The 15259-nt window shown below is 37.3% G+C and overlaps 1 protein-coding gene and 1 long non-coding RNA gene across 2 annotated transcripts; both read right to left on the reverse strand.

The window, feature by feature from the left end:
• Positions 1-2999: 2999 nt before the first annotated feature.
• Positions 3000-4206, reverse strand: LOC126826858 (uncharacterized). Its single transcript, XR_007682431.2, has 3 exons — positions 4101-4206; positions 3603-3684; positions 3000-3124 (listed from the first exon to the last, which is right to left on the reverse strand). It is a non-coding gene; the product is annotated as an uncharacterized LOC126826858 (long non-coding RNA).
• A 5642-nt stretch (positions 4207-9848) lies between these two features.
• On the reverse strand, positions 9849-14182 carry LOC126826833 (homeobox protein prophet of Pit-1). Its single transcript, XM_050555940.2, has 4 exons — positions 13873-14182; positions 12562-12663; positions 11517-11683; positions 9849-11185 (listed from the first exon to the last, which is right to left on the reverse strand). Exons 1-4 carry the CDS (start codon positions 13966-13968, stop codon positions 10612-10614), a joined length of 939 nt encoding a protein of 312 aa, XP_050411897.1. The 5' UTR covers positions 13969-14182; the 3' UTR covers positions 9849-10611.
• Between the last annotated feature and the right edge of the window lie 1077 nt (positions 14183-15259).

Below are 15259 nucleotides of genomic sequence, written 5' to 3' on the forward strand. Positions count from 1 at the left end.
TGAGTTCGAATTTCGTGAATATCAGCCCAAAACTGACAGACAAAATGGCCGCCCTTCGTTCTCAAATAGTGTAAAAATATGGTATATTATGGTTGTGGACCCTATAGAGGTCACAGTTTTTATCCGATTTTGTTGAAACTTGAAATGTAAGTTTATAACCCTAAGATCTTGGTTCTTTTCTATATTCGCGCATATCAGACCGTAACTTCCTGAATTATGGCCCCTGATTGTCCGAAAAATCGCGTTTTTAGCTTGTGGACCCTATAGAGGTCATAATTTTTATCCGATTTAAAAAAAAAACGTATTATTATATCACCGTTACACCCTAAGGACGGCTGAATTCGAATTTCGTCAAAATCAGCTCAAAACTGACAGACAAAATGACCGCCCTTCGTTCTCAAGTAGCGTAAAAATATGGTATATCAAGGTTATGGACCCTATAAGTCACAATTTTTATCCGATTTTGTTTAAAACTTGAAATGTAAGTTTATAACCCAAAGATCTTAGTTCCTTTCGATATTCGCGCATATCGGACCGTAACTTCCTGAATTATGGCCCCTGATTGTACGAAAAATCGCGTTTTTAGCTTGTGGAGCCTATAGAGGTCATAATTGTTATCCGATTTAAAAAAAACGTATTAGTATATAACACGTTACACCATAAGGACGGCTGAGTTCGAATTTCGTGAGAATCAGCCCAAAACTGACAGACAAAATGACCGCACCTCGTTCTCAAATAGCGTAAAAAAAATATGGTATATCAAGGTTGTGGACCCTATAGAGGTCACAATTTTTATCCGATTTTGTTGAAACTTGAAATGTAAGTTTATAACCCAAAGGTTTCGGTTCTTTTCGATATTTGCGCATATCGAATTGTAATTTTCTGAATTATGGCCCTTGATTGTAGGAAAAATCACTTTCTTTTTAGCTTGTTCTCTATCCATCTCTCGAAAATGTGAGCGTAACCTGCCTGGCAGCCGCTGGTGTTCTCTTATCTAATGACATTCAATTACTTTTTTAAATTGTCAGATATGCTCTTACAGTCTCATATGACAACTTTTGGTTTTCGAAGGAATTATTAGTGAGCAGAAATTCGCCCATGTATCTGTTATCAATCGTCACTTCAGTCAGTTATATAGAGGGATAACTAGTGTTTTCCTTTTGCGTTCGTCACTTCCGATTGTTCAAGCATTGATTACGTCTCTATTGTAGCAATGATCGATGTGATAAAATAATATTTGGAACGTGTTTAACCAGTTCCATCACATATGTGATAATGACTGGCACCAATATTGCCCTTTAAATTGTTTAATCGTCTCGGGCTTAAACATTGAGTAATATATATAGCCATTATTTATACCGGTGTCTATGACATGATCATTAGGTAAGACAATTTGTATATTAGGGAACACTTATGTTGGTAAGGAAACATTGCTAGGCTAGACTTATGGTGTGGAGGGGGGGGGGGGTATGTGCATTCTCGGAGGGTTTAATTGTTGGGAGCACTACTGGGTCAAGCGAGGCACATATATGGGGAATGAAAGGCGTGGTACAAGGACAGTGAAGGATGTAGGGTCAAACACAATATATACGTTGATTACTTTATTAGTTATATCAAGGGGTACTCGAAGGAGCGTTTGGTTAGGTCTACGCTAATCGGTAGCACTGTCAAGAGTTGTTAGATGTAAACTAAATCTTGTTTGCAGCAACAATAATCTTTGCAAACAACATTACTTTAAAACATAAAATTTATTCAAGAATTTGAAACTAATACCAACTATCCAAATACATGACCTATGACACATGTACAACAAAAATAAACGTTCTTATTATAAATCAATCATTTAGTCTTAATATATGTTTGAGAAATTTAGAGTAAAATGAAAAAAAACACAGCTGTTTTAATTCTGACAAAAGTTTCATATTAAAATAGCTAAACGCTAAACCTCAAACTCAGTATCATCCCTTATTCAAAATTACAAACACGAATTAAAATTTAATACTGTTCCATTTCAGTCAATAGCTTACTGTGAAAAACTGGATGCCTAATATCCAATAAGTATTTAAAAAGGCCTGATTCACAAATTGCAAACTAACTATAATAAAATCGTGTAGAATGGATTAACAAGGAACAACGTTTGAACTGTTCACATATTTACCAAACATAACTGATTAAAAAATTATAATAAAATTTCAAACATTGAATAAAAATCACTTAATATACAGTAAAATGTGCTTTTAGACCCACCACCTTCGTCTATGCTAAAGTTCCCAAGAATAGAGCTATATGCCCTTAAATCTAATATCATTTTCACGTTCTTAGAGGTGGAAGAAACAAGCCAAGAGTGAGCTTGGTGTTCAACCCACACGTAATACCTCGACTGAGTTCAATATAGAGATTAGCCGGTTGATTTGTTGGATATAAACCTTTGAATAATAGCGCCTAACAGGCAGCTGTGTTTAATTGCGTTTAATTATGTTCTCCTGATTTTGATTGTTCTGCGTGTTTGAAGTATATGTTTGTGATATGCGCTTAGAAACACTTCACGTGTAATGAAGCGCTATATAAATCGAACAATAATAATAATAATAATAATAATATTAAGTTAATCAAGGTTTTGGTGTTCAACCGACACTTATTAATTAAGTTAATCAAGGTTTTGGTGTAGTGAAACTATACACACAAGTTTCACCAATCTGGCTAAATTAAAATTGATTTTATTGTGTACCAAATCATCGACTCAATAAAATTGTTTATCTATGCTTAGCCTAAGCATCAAGCTATTCGACTGCTAAACACCTAACATTTAGTCCAATTTAAAACATTGTGTCCATAAAAGCACATACATGTATATTAAAGATGCATTATGTAATAGCTAAATCTGCTTGAATTTTCAAGACATTCACTTTTCACTATCTATTTTTTTTTAACTATTATAGCGAGGGCTGTCAGCTCTTTATCTACCTGGTTTTTAAGAGCTTTTGACGCTTTCAGTCTGTATGTCTTTCTTTCATCAAATAATTTCACGTGTGTTTTTTTTTATAAGCTTCGGTTTCTGAAAGGCACTTCAACGCACCGAAAAGTTGTTTGTTTTCTTTTATAAACTTGATTATTTCCTTCTTGTCTGAAAGAAAGAAATAATTTTGATTTATTTAAAGGTCCGGTTACAACATGCTGTCAATTATTTTTTAGGCAATAATTTTTTCAAAAGAGTGCTTAAAAGTGAAAATTCACTACTTTCACTTATCATTTTCCATAAATACATGTTAACTGCTTAGCCTAGGAAATTTTTGTACTTGCAACCAATTCATATGTCTAATCTTCAATCCAGATAAACAAAAGCTTGATCCATTTTGAATTTTTTTTAAAAAAATTTTGATCATAAAACTGTGATGTAGCAGATTGAATTGAACCACTGTCATTGGGGTACGTTTAACCACTGGTTCAATGTACTCAAGTGCATTATAGTCTAATTTGATAATTTGTAATGTCTTTGAAAATAAAAACAATAGATTTAGAATATCAGCTGATCCAACTCTGTTACAGAAGGCCTATCGTATAGCCTAAAAGGAATTAGGCTAAAACGAACGATCAAAGCCTACCTGATTGCTTGTCAAGTGATTGGATTCATTGATAGGCCTACATACATGTAGCACTAGTTTCCTTTGTGATGCAGGCTTTAAGCTGGAAATAAATAATAAAAACAATACAACTCCAGCTGACTGGTGTTAGATTTATCAAAAGAAAAGTGCCAAAAGTAAACACGACTTTAAAATTGTAGCCTAGATCCAACACACAAACAATGAATAGTGCTGGTCTTAACACCCAACCCTGCGTGACGACCATATCTGAACTTAAAGTTATGGTGACCCAAAAAGTGAACAGTACAGGTAGAGTACATTAGGCCTGTAGATAAATTCCATCTTTTAAGTTTTATCAAGTCCAAGTCTAAGTGAGCCCCCTTGACATTAGATCTAGGCCTACCATTCTAGCTAAAATAAATCGCGCATAAGACTAATCCATACTCAATTACACTCATTTGATTTAGTTTATTTACTTAAAATTCTTTCGGTATTCGAAATAATAATAATTTTACTTACCATCCGTTTTCCATACTGTAGTCGATGGTGCCATTTTCCACAACCAAAAATGCAAACCAAAAGTTCCGAAAGTTCCCGGGTAGAGAGGAGGTTGACAACAAAGCCCTGTATAGGGAAAGTTACGACAACTCATTTACAGGCGCCATTTTGGGTCCCAACTATGACGCCATAAAAACTATGACGTCATGGCGTCATGTAGCTTTACTTAACAAAACGTTTTATTTTTTTGTTGGTATAACGTTTTACGGGCTACAATTTATACTAAACAAATTGCAAAAGAAATCAATGCGGTTTGGTTCAATGATAATATGTCAGACAAAATCATACTCAAAATCGGCCAAGGCAAAATGACATGATTAACATAATTCAATTTGGCGTTCTTCGGGAATTATCGAGAGCGCTATATCGTAATCAGTGTCTTTCAGTGGTGGTAGGATAAATAATTTATTTTTAAACTCCTCAAACACAGAGTGGTTATGCAAGCGAAGTGTGTCGAAAAATCGAATTTGACAAACATCAATTTAAAAATGTATTTTTCATTTGATGGCGGGCATTTCTTTCAAAGTAAATGCCAAATTACAAAAAAAATAAAAATAAAACCCCATTAATTTGGTAATAAAAGGGCAGCGATAATCTCAAAAATTTAATTTCGAGAATTCTTGATGGTAGAAATTCAAAATGGTGGAATTTTCATTAATCGTCATTTCTTTCCGTTGGGTATGACTTGTAATATGTGGTATATTAATCACGAAATGACATAGTTTCCCCTTAAATGAATATATTGTTAACGCGCTTTAAACATCTAGATTCAAAAGACAAGGTGTAAAAACTTGATGTTATAAAACACATAATTTATTTAGCTCGACGCAAGATTTGAAATGAATAGATGCGGTTCGTTTAACTTGAATGTAGATATATCATGCATATATAGGACCTTTCGGTTGAATCATATCATAGCAATATCTTATTTGATAGTTTTAAGTATGTGTCGATATTAAGGTGTACATGTTCTATAGTTCCATTTAGCCTATACATTTTCTTTTTTCACTCGACTAAACAAAACATTGTGTAGGAATGTAGGCTTTTATAGATTAAACAAAAAGCTGATAAATGTTGAGATGTGTGGAACATGCTCGATGCGATTTGTAACAGGCACGATATACTCTTCAAAAAAAAGTAGGGGATATTAAAATGCAAATACCTATGCAGGTTGTAATATGTGTAGTCATGGACACTAGACATGCTTTGAGAGTATGTTCACATGAAGAACTTATCGCCCCAACAGAACCACTGAGCGGCACATGCGACACGCAATAGCGCCATACACGAGGGTTCATTGTCAAATTTGACACTTCAAGGAAGGGTTGATGAAAACTGCCGCGTGCTGGTTTATCTATCCATGTTTGCTTTCCTATCGGTTCTTGCATAATATTTACTGTTTAGCGTATCTTTGCTTTAGTGTGTTACGTTTAATTTGATCGGGAGATGTGTTCGTCGACGTCAACGGACAACACTGCAAGAATTAGCCGTCGCACTGCGAGAGGAGTGGGCCAAATTGCCCCAAATCGTGACTGGACAGTTCATTAAGAGCATGCCACGACGAATTGCTGAATGCCTGAGGATTGGTGGAGCAATTACTCATTTTTAAGACAAAAATCAAAAACGTTCATTTTCACTTTTGACGGTGTATCTATTAGCGAGTGTAAAGGGACCGTCAGATAAGCCGCCCATATGAAATGTTTATATTCATGTGTAGGGCATTGGCCTTTTATTAACATACACTGGTTACCTCTAATAAAAACAGCAGTGCATTTCCGCAGTTTTGTTTTGTTTCTGAATATCCCCTACTTTTTATGAAGAGTATATATTTGATACTAGTTGAGCATCAGAAACAATATGATTATTTCACGGGGTATGGGACGCAAATACCCAAAGGTGTCGGACAAACTCTAAAGCAACTGCGTCTCCTTCACTGGGCACCTTCAATGTATGTCTACCTGTGGAATAACATGTACATTATTTGTATCTGTTAAATTTCTGAGGTTTATATATTCGATTAATATTATTATTTACTCATGGGCGCAGGGGCGGATTGGGGCAGGGAACCGGCTCGGGCTCCCGTGTCGGAGCGGCCCCTTTTACTGACCGCGGAGCCCGGATGGGGGGTCCGGGGGCTCTCCCCCATTAAATTTTGAAAAATGAACCCCAAATATGCGATTTGGTGGCATATCTGATTATAATCTCTGTCAAATAATATATCTCATCAATTGATTAATTTAGGCCAAAACCCCGACCTGCAAGTAATTTACAACTATCAACCTGTGAAATTATCATATCGTCATATTAATTAACGTATTATCATTGTATCGTCAAGACCAGCAACATCAAATTTTGCTGAGGCCTTTTTTTTTAGTTACGAACCATCGGCAGACGTTTCTGGCGACAGCGTCGGGTGAATCCGATGAAGTTTTCGGATGAAATTCGGAATCCCCATCGCAGGATTCCGAATTCCGGCCAACACCCAGCACACCCGGCCCAGAAAGTCTATTATACCAGCCCATTCCAGACCCCAGTGATGGCGTGGCGGCCCGTTAAAGTCACCGGCCACATACAACATGATCATCATCGCTCCATGGCCGGTCCAATACCCCCCCCCCCATATAATGTTCAGCAGAAAAGGTTTTTATACGCCCACATTTTCATGTGGACGTATATTGTCGTCGCCCCTGTCCGTCCGTCCACAATTTGTTTGTGGACACTCTACAGGTCACAATTCTTATCCGATTTTGACGAAACTTGAAATATAGGTTTATCTCCAAACGATCTCGGTTCCTTTCGATATTGGCATGTATTGGATCGAAACTTCATGGATTATGGCCCCTGTTTGTACGAAAAATCACGTTTTTAGCTTGTGGACACTATAGAGGTCACAATTTTTATCCGATTTTGTTGAAACTTGAAATCTAAGTTGATAATCCAAAGATCTCGGTTCCTTTCGATATTCGCGCATATCGGACCGTAACTTCCTGAATTATGGCCCCTGATTGTACGAAAAGTCGCGTTTTTAGCTTGTGGACCCTATAGAGGTCATAATTTTTATCCGATTTCAAAAACCATATTATTATATCACCGTTAAACCCTAAGGATGGCTGAGTTCGAATTTCGTGAAAATCGGCCCAAAATTGACAGACAAAATGGCCGCCGTTCGTTCTCAAATAACTTAAAAATATGGTATATCAAGGTTATGGACCCCGATTGTACGAAAAATCGCGTTTTTAGCTTGTGGACCCTATAGAAGACAAAATTTTTATCCAATTTAAAAAAACGTATTATTATATCACCGTTACACCATAAGGACGACAGAGTTCGAATTTCGTGAAAATCGGCCCAAAATTGACAAGACAAAATGGCCGCCGTTTGTTCTCAAATAGCGTAAAAATATGGTATAACAAGGTTGTGGACCCTATAGAGATCACAATTTTTATCCGATTTTGTTGAAACTTGAAATATAAGTTTGTAACCGAAAGATCTCGGTTCCTGTCGATATTTGCGCATATCGGACCGTAACTTCCTGAATTATGGCCCCTGATTGTACGAAAAATCGTGTTTTTAGCTTGTGGACCCTATAGAGGTCATAATTTTTATCCGATTTAAAAAAAACGTATAATTGTATCACCGTTACACCCTAAGGACGGCTGAGTTCGAATTTCGTGAATGGCCGCCCTTCGTTCTCAAATAGCGTAAAAACATGGTATATCAAGGTCACAATTTATATCTGATTTTGTTGAAACTTGAAATGTAAGTTTATAACCCAAAGATTTCGGTTCCTTTCGATATTTGCGCATATCGAATTTTAATTTCCTGAATTATGGCCCTTGATTGTAGGAAAAATCACTTTCTTTTTAGATTGTTCTCTATCCATCTCTCGAAAATGTGGGCGTATTCTGCCTGGCAGGCGCTGGTTTTAGACGAATTGGACAAAACTTATTTTTTTCATTTTTTGTCCGGCCGGCCCTTCGCCCGATCCCCCGATCCGCCCCTGCATGGGCGGGGAGAGATAACGTCTTACCCCAAACAAATTGCAAAAGACACCAGGAAGTTTCGTAGAGCGATATCTCGTCTCACATGTTACTGATGAAACATGCCCGAAACACATGTTACGCTAGACACCTTTTATTTAAAGGAGCTAAATCGCTAATATTGACACAAATGGGTCGGAAATAATGTAATATGAATGTAAATAAACTGATTCGGTATTTCGCCGAACATAACTGCTTTGAAATTAGAGTAAAAACGGAAACGATTGAACGTAAATCAATTTATATACATTCATATTACATTATTATATGCTTTGCGACCCATTTATGTCAATTTCTAGGTCCCAAATATTAGAGATTTAGCGCCTTTAAATTACACTGATTTAAGCTACACTGATTTTAAATGTTTTATCTAGTCAATTTAAAGAAATTTCTATTTTCGAAAAATTGATGATACAATTAATTATTGATGACCCAATCCGGAATGCCTCCAGACCAAAAAATAATGGAATTTCAGGCATTTATTTTGCCGGCTAAAAGGCAAAAAGGTTTTATCTCCCAAATTACTATATAATTTTAAATTTTCACTTTACCCGTCTGCACAAAAATTCTGATTAGATATTAGACAGTAGGTGATATGACTTTTTTTAAATGTACCGGTACTTGTATGTTACTTTTGTTTACAAATTGATATATTTATGTAAGCACTTGTTCTACGGACCGGTGATGGTGGTCTTCATTATTGAATAAAAAAAATTGAACTGTATTGAAAATATTTTTAGGTCGGGCATCATATGATCAAAGGGAGTGAATCAATGTGTTAAAGATTTTGATTATTACAATCAGGGGTGCTGACCCGGTGGGTGGGGGTTGAGTCGCCGAATGGTTAACGCGTGCGCGTTGGATCATAAGGTCTTTCACTTAATCAAGTAACGGGGATTAGGCTCCCCGCATGTACGTGACAAGGAGTGTGGTCGCCTGTCCAACCTCGTTGGTTTTCTATGGGACTTCCGCCCCACCCCCTCCCGTTGCTAAAGACCCCTACGCAAGCGAATTATTGAAACAAAATTGAACTATGTGTTAGTCCCGAAATGACCTGGTTTGTGTCGAATGGACGGTACTGGTAAGGGACAACGTATAGTCGTTCGGATGGGAGGAAAAACCGAGGTCCGGGGTATACATTGGCGTGCACGTAAAAGATCCTTGGCAGTTGGAATTGTACGTAATTTTGTGGGTTTTCTCCACTTCATCCCTAGCGAATTATTGAAATAAAATTGTACCAGGAAGTTAATGGAGATTTTTTTGATTTTTTTGGAGCGGTATGAACTTTTCCATGAGGATGACCTTTACAATCGGGGCATACTTGACACGTGACGCCTTAGCTATATATTTCTGTTGTGTTATATTGCAACTATTAATCAGGGCCAAGTTTAGATGAAGATAGGCCCCTCCCCGTGCTCCACCCTCTAGAAAAAAGAAACATAAACGTAAACGCAATTGATGGTTAAGAACACACTAAGAAAGGTGTATGACGGTGTCTAAAAATATTACAAACATTGACGGGAGGCCTAGATCCCGAGGCCCTAGGCTTCTGTCCGCCAGCACTGCCATTAACTATTAACAAAAAAACGTATTAGAAAAAATCTGTTTTTATCGTGGTAAAACTACAATAAATAGTGAATTATATGAATACAGTGAATATGTTCTTATATAACTAACAGGGTTCAAGTGCTTGTCAAAATTGTATTTACAAATTAATGAAATAAGTCTACGGTGAAATTATCATAATGCGTGCCATTTGGTACGCAGAATAAATTAGGGAAAAAAACGTAATGCATGTGAAAAAGAAATAACGCACGAGAAAAGGGAATGTAATGGTCTGCTGTCAAACAGTAATCCTATTAAGATTAGATTAAAGAACCGTACCAGGCCTGTAGGCTTTATAAAAAAAAAAGGGGCAGTGTGTTTTTAACTTATGCTAATACATGATATTTTCTTGAATAACGAAAAATAATATTATGACAGGCTAACATTATGTGTGTATAATGCAGTCTAGTTTCTTTTGAGATTGACAACAGCATCGACGTGAGTGTTCAAGGCTACGTCTTACACCTGGAACTCACTGGTACGTATAACTCATATCTTAATTGCATATCTCTATAGACACGAAAGTAAACAAGCAGCAGATATCTTGAATAAATTATCATCTTTTGAATCAGTAATAGCGACGCCAACACACTGTGAAATGATCAACCGGTCACGATGTAAAAAAACAAAAAAACCCGGCAAGTGCCCGGCGCGGATGGGCTAGGTAGTAAACAGGTTCGCGATATACTGGTCAAGGCCTACATTCCGAGCAGTGTTGTTTGGATCTTCACGCTAGAGCTTATTCTCTGGATGGCAACAAATATTGTCAACTTTGAATACATTTCAATTTCCAGGTGTCAAAAAAACGATCGTAATAAATTTTAAAATTAAAGCACTAGCAGGGTTTTCTCTTCTTCAACTTTGATGACGTTTCTTGTTACCCCAGGAACAGCGTCATAATATTCTCTAACCGGAACAATCTCATCTCTGTACGTATAATATAAATCCCACAATGGATTCCCTGTTTCGTAGTAGTTCATATCTTGATTAACATGACCATTACCATTTCTCATACCGCCGTTTTCGAACGGCCGACATTGAAGAGATTCAAGATGGCGAATAGAACGCGCGTGCATATCTGGCGTGATGTGATGATCCATTTGACTCATCAGAACTTGTGATAGAGACGACGTCAGAGATCTTTCTGGAGTATGGGGTAAGAGTGCGGTCAGGTGGTGAAGATGCCTGATTGGCTGGTGAGAAAATGGCGAAGGGTTAGGAAACCTACGATTTGGTCTGGCCGACCTTCTGGACATGTCTGTCATAGGAAGAAGATTAGGCATCATTATTTGTTGAGGTGGATCTCTTGGTTGCTGCCGCTGATCTATTTGGGGGTGATGGTCCGGTACTTCCATGGGCGTGACAGGGTCTTTCTCCATTAACCTTTGTATAGAGTAGCTTCTGAAATAAAACCATCAGGGTCAGTTGTTACGTAGCGTGGTGCCTCTTGTGATTCAATGCGGCTGGCTATTGAGTCCCCAGACTTAATAGCGGGTCCCTGTGTCCTTGCAAAATAACTTTCAATATACCCAGCTTAATTTGACAATTTGTATACTATAATGCCAATATTTTTCTCAATATACGCACAATTTGGTGCAAAACAAATAGGGGATACTCGATTCAGCGTCCCAAAACTGAATTCGCTCAATGCCCTAATGGGATCTCGGTATCATTTTACCCACCATTGTTTAGCTAGACTACCACCAATGATTGCATAACAATGCTAACTTACCCGGTGTGTATTTTAGGTTTTATGATGGCATCCGGGGGTTTATATTTAGGACTACCAGGTGGAGTGACATCTTCTACAGTTCCATCTAGATCTGTATCTAGATCCATGTTAGGGGAACCATCTTTAGGTTCTCGTCTTGATCTAGCTCGTCTGTTCTTAAACCAGTTCTGGAAAGAAATGAAATGAAGTTTATCGTCCTACTTTTCCACACCAACTGGGCTAATGAAGTGTTTTTGTGTATATTGCGCCTATGCGGTAGCGTGTGCGTTTAAACATCATCAAATTCCAACTGGCAATTGTTCTTTTCGGTTGTGCCCCCAATCCGAACGAGCATTAGAAACGAATCTTTTAGTCTTGGAGAAGTTACTAGGCATACCCAGGTCCAAAAAACAACGTGTTCTTACTAAGTTGTGGTTTGTGTTTCAATATCAACTGCATTAAACAGGCACTGTTCAAGAGCTAAATCTGCCTATTGCAGGTCTTTCTTTCGGTATTAATTAATGTTATATAAATTATCAATTAGATATTAATAACTTGCCAAGACGATAATTAACTCTCGAAGCCATGGATGGATACTCTAGATTTTCGAGACTTTGTTTATTATCGTAACAGCGGTAGCAATAACAATCGAAGCTACACCGTTCTTGTAATGGCGATAACTCGGCTCAGGGTGAATAATTCGACTGCATTTTTCAACATATTCACTTTCCATTATCTATTTTCTTAACTATTATAGCGAGAACTGTCAGCTCTTTATCTAATCTTACATAATTCCACTTAATATTAACTTTTACTTAAAATCCGAAAAAAAAAGAGATTTACGGTCTCGGACCGACTATCGTCAGGCGAAGACAGATTTGCGGAAGAGCATTTAAGCCAGTAGAAATTTATTTTAAATAACTTGTTTTCAAAAATGTCAGTTGGTGTTGTGCGATGGGCTGGTAGTTTATGTATATTTCAGTCTCTTGTCGCTCTACACCTTCTCAGCACTCAGTTTGCTCGAACTCTACAAATGACAAATGTTGAGCATGAAGCCAATACGTACCACAAGTCTGGTATCACTGATTTCTAAAAGTTGACAAAGATTGTCTATTGTATCTCTATCAGGAAAATTATTCTTATGAAACATCGCCTCCAATTTCTGGGTCTGAAAAGAAAAGAAAACTGTAACAAAACGAGCCGGTTGGTCATCTTCCGAAAACAGATCTATAAAATACAAAACGATATAGGTTTTAACATCCTACTCTTTGGCACCGACTGGGAAATAAAATGCATCGTCCAGCAAAGGGAAATACTGCAATAAGCAGATTTAGCTCTTACATAATGCATCTATATATAAGTTATGAATTTCTGAAATGTCTTCAATTGTTGACTATGGAAAATGTATCCATGGAAAATCGAAGTCATGAACATGGATCAAATGGTCCCTTGTTTGTGTTATTAATATTTGAAAGAGGCGTCTTGCACTTTACTTCGAAATAAAATGACCCAGCCATTCCGTTCAGGAGATGTATGATATAAATGAAATGAAATAAAATGGGGTTTAACGTCTTACTGTTTTGCTCCGAACTCGGCTAGTGAAGACGGGCATACGCCATACAGTGTGCTATGAGGGACATTTTGCCCGAACAGTGGCACTACGGCCTACTCTTATATCGAATTCCAACTGTCAAGGGATCTTTTAGATGTGTACACGGGGCCTCGGTTTTTCATCCAATCCGAACGACTAGACAGCTGTCCTTGTCAGGCCCTCCGTCCTACATCACTGACAAGGGAGAACCACACCGGAAAATCTGGATGAACCTTCTCGGCCACGTCTTACCCACTTAGCCACCGTGATCCCCGTGTATGATATAAGTAAGAAATAAAACATGTATTCGTGGTTTTAGCTGGTTGTCCATAACTCATATCGGAGGGGAACAAGGGTTGTGTCATGCTGAGACAAACATGTAATAACTTTCTGCCCAGTGTGTAATGCGCCGGGGGAGAATTTTTCCCGGTCATCCCATTTTCAGATTACAACTACTGGAAGTGTCTTACGTACACTAACACTTTTTACAGTGGGGCTCGGGTTTTTTTTGGGTTTTTGTCTATCCGAATAACTAGACATCTTTTAGAGTGCTGGGATTGACACAGACTAGGTAATTTCGGAACTAACACACGGGTCAACATTATTTAAATAATTCACTTGCACGTAGGGGTCTTTAGCACTGGGAGGAAAACGGGGGACCCAGAGAAAACCGATGAGACGTTGGACAGGTGACTCCATGTCACGTACAGGTAGGGATTCGAAACCCCGCCACTCGACTCAATGACAGACCTTACCCCGATCATAGTGTAAGTAAATTATACCAACCTGTTGCGGGGTATACAGCTGTCTACTTCTCTTCTTGGCGTTCCCTCCATTGACAGGGCTATCAGTAAATCTTCCTACCCCCATACTGTCTCTCATATTTAAATTATTCCGCTAACAAACTTTCTACAACTTCTATTTCATTGATGGTAAACAAACAATCGTCATCTGAGTCACGTGTCCCCTGACAATTTGGTAAATCGGATATAAATACGTTTTTCTTATTAACTCAGTAACTTGAATTTTTTTCCTGATTGTTCAGAATTCATTCTAAACTGAACGATTAGAAGCAAGTTAGCGATCTGAGCTTCAAATCTTCTTCTTCTTCCTTGGAGTTTTACGTCTGCTTCCACCAAGGGTGATATCGCAGACAAGTGAGCTTTGAAACTGGGTCAGGATTAGAAAAACATCAAGAGCAGTGTTAAAATGAGTTATAAATGGTTTGAGCGTGAGCTTTGATAAGGTGTTATACTGGTTAATTAAGAGAGTTTTGTTAGTGATGTTTATAGACCCACGGCTTCACTCACAAAGTTGTACCACGTGGAGTAGCAGTTGCAACTCTGATCGTTCAATGAATGGAAACTGTTGTTTTTATAAAGATTAACGGCAAAGAACTTATCTCTTTAGTTTTAATGGGTGGTTTATTTATACACGTGGTATGACACTCTTGAAATAATATTGGGGTTTAAGAGTATGACATATTAATAGATATAGGCCCAATAATAATTATCTAAGGATTAACACGTTAGCCTTTATTATAGAAGCGAACTCCCTGTTTTCATATGGGGCCTATCTTATAACAGCAAAGGATTGATTTATCATGTCACTTCATTTTTGTTTTCATTGTCTTTATGAAATATTCGGCTACAGAGATTTTTAACAATAGTAATATAAATCTTTATTTTAAGATTGGCTCATATTAGATCATCTACCAAACGATATGTTTTATATTAAATAAAGGGAAGAACTTCCCACTAAACCAAATCCAAGGCCTAAGGCCAAATGGAAAGATTGCAAAATCATATTCTAAAAAACAGGTATCAGCTTCAGCTCTCCTATGTCTTGTCTGCGATATCACTTATGTGGAAGCAGACGTTAAACACCAAGAACGAACGAACGAAAAGGTCTTAAATACTGAGATGTTTGATATATTTATGTCTATTATTTTAACAACAAAAATATTAAGGCTGTGGTCGCTGTTTTGTCATAAAACCACATAAGATATAACCTATTCAAATCGCGACACCGTTCTGGTAATCTAAAAAATATTTGGAATTTGATCGATTAAAGAGTACACATTAAAGAAATGTACACATTTTTTCATTTCATACAAATAAAATCTGCTACTCTTACGGAATGTTAAATATATTACTTTTGAAATATTATAATT

Source organism: Patella vulgata, chromosome 7 (assembly GCF_932274485.2).
Source record: "Patella vulgata chromosome 7, xgPatVulg1.2, whole genome shotgun sequence".
Classification (NCBI taxonomy): Eukaryota; Metazoa; Mollusca; class Gastropoda; family Patellidae; genus Patella; species Patella vulgata.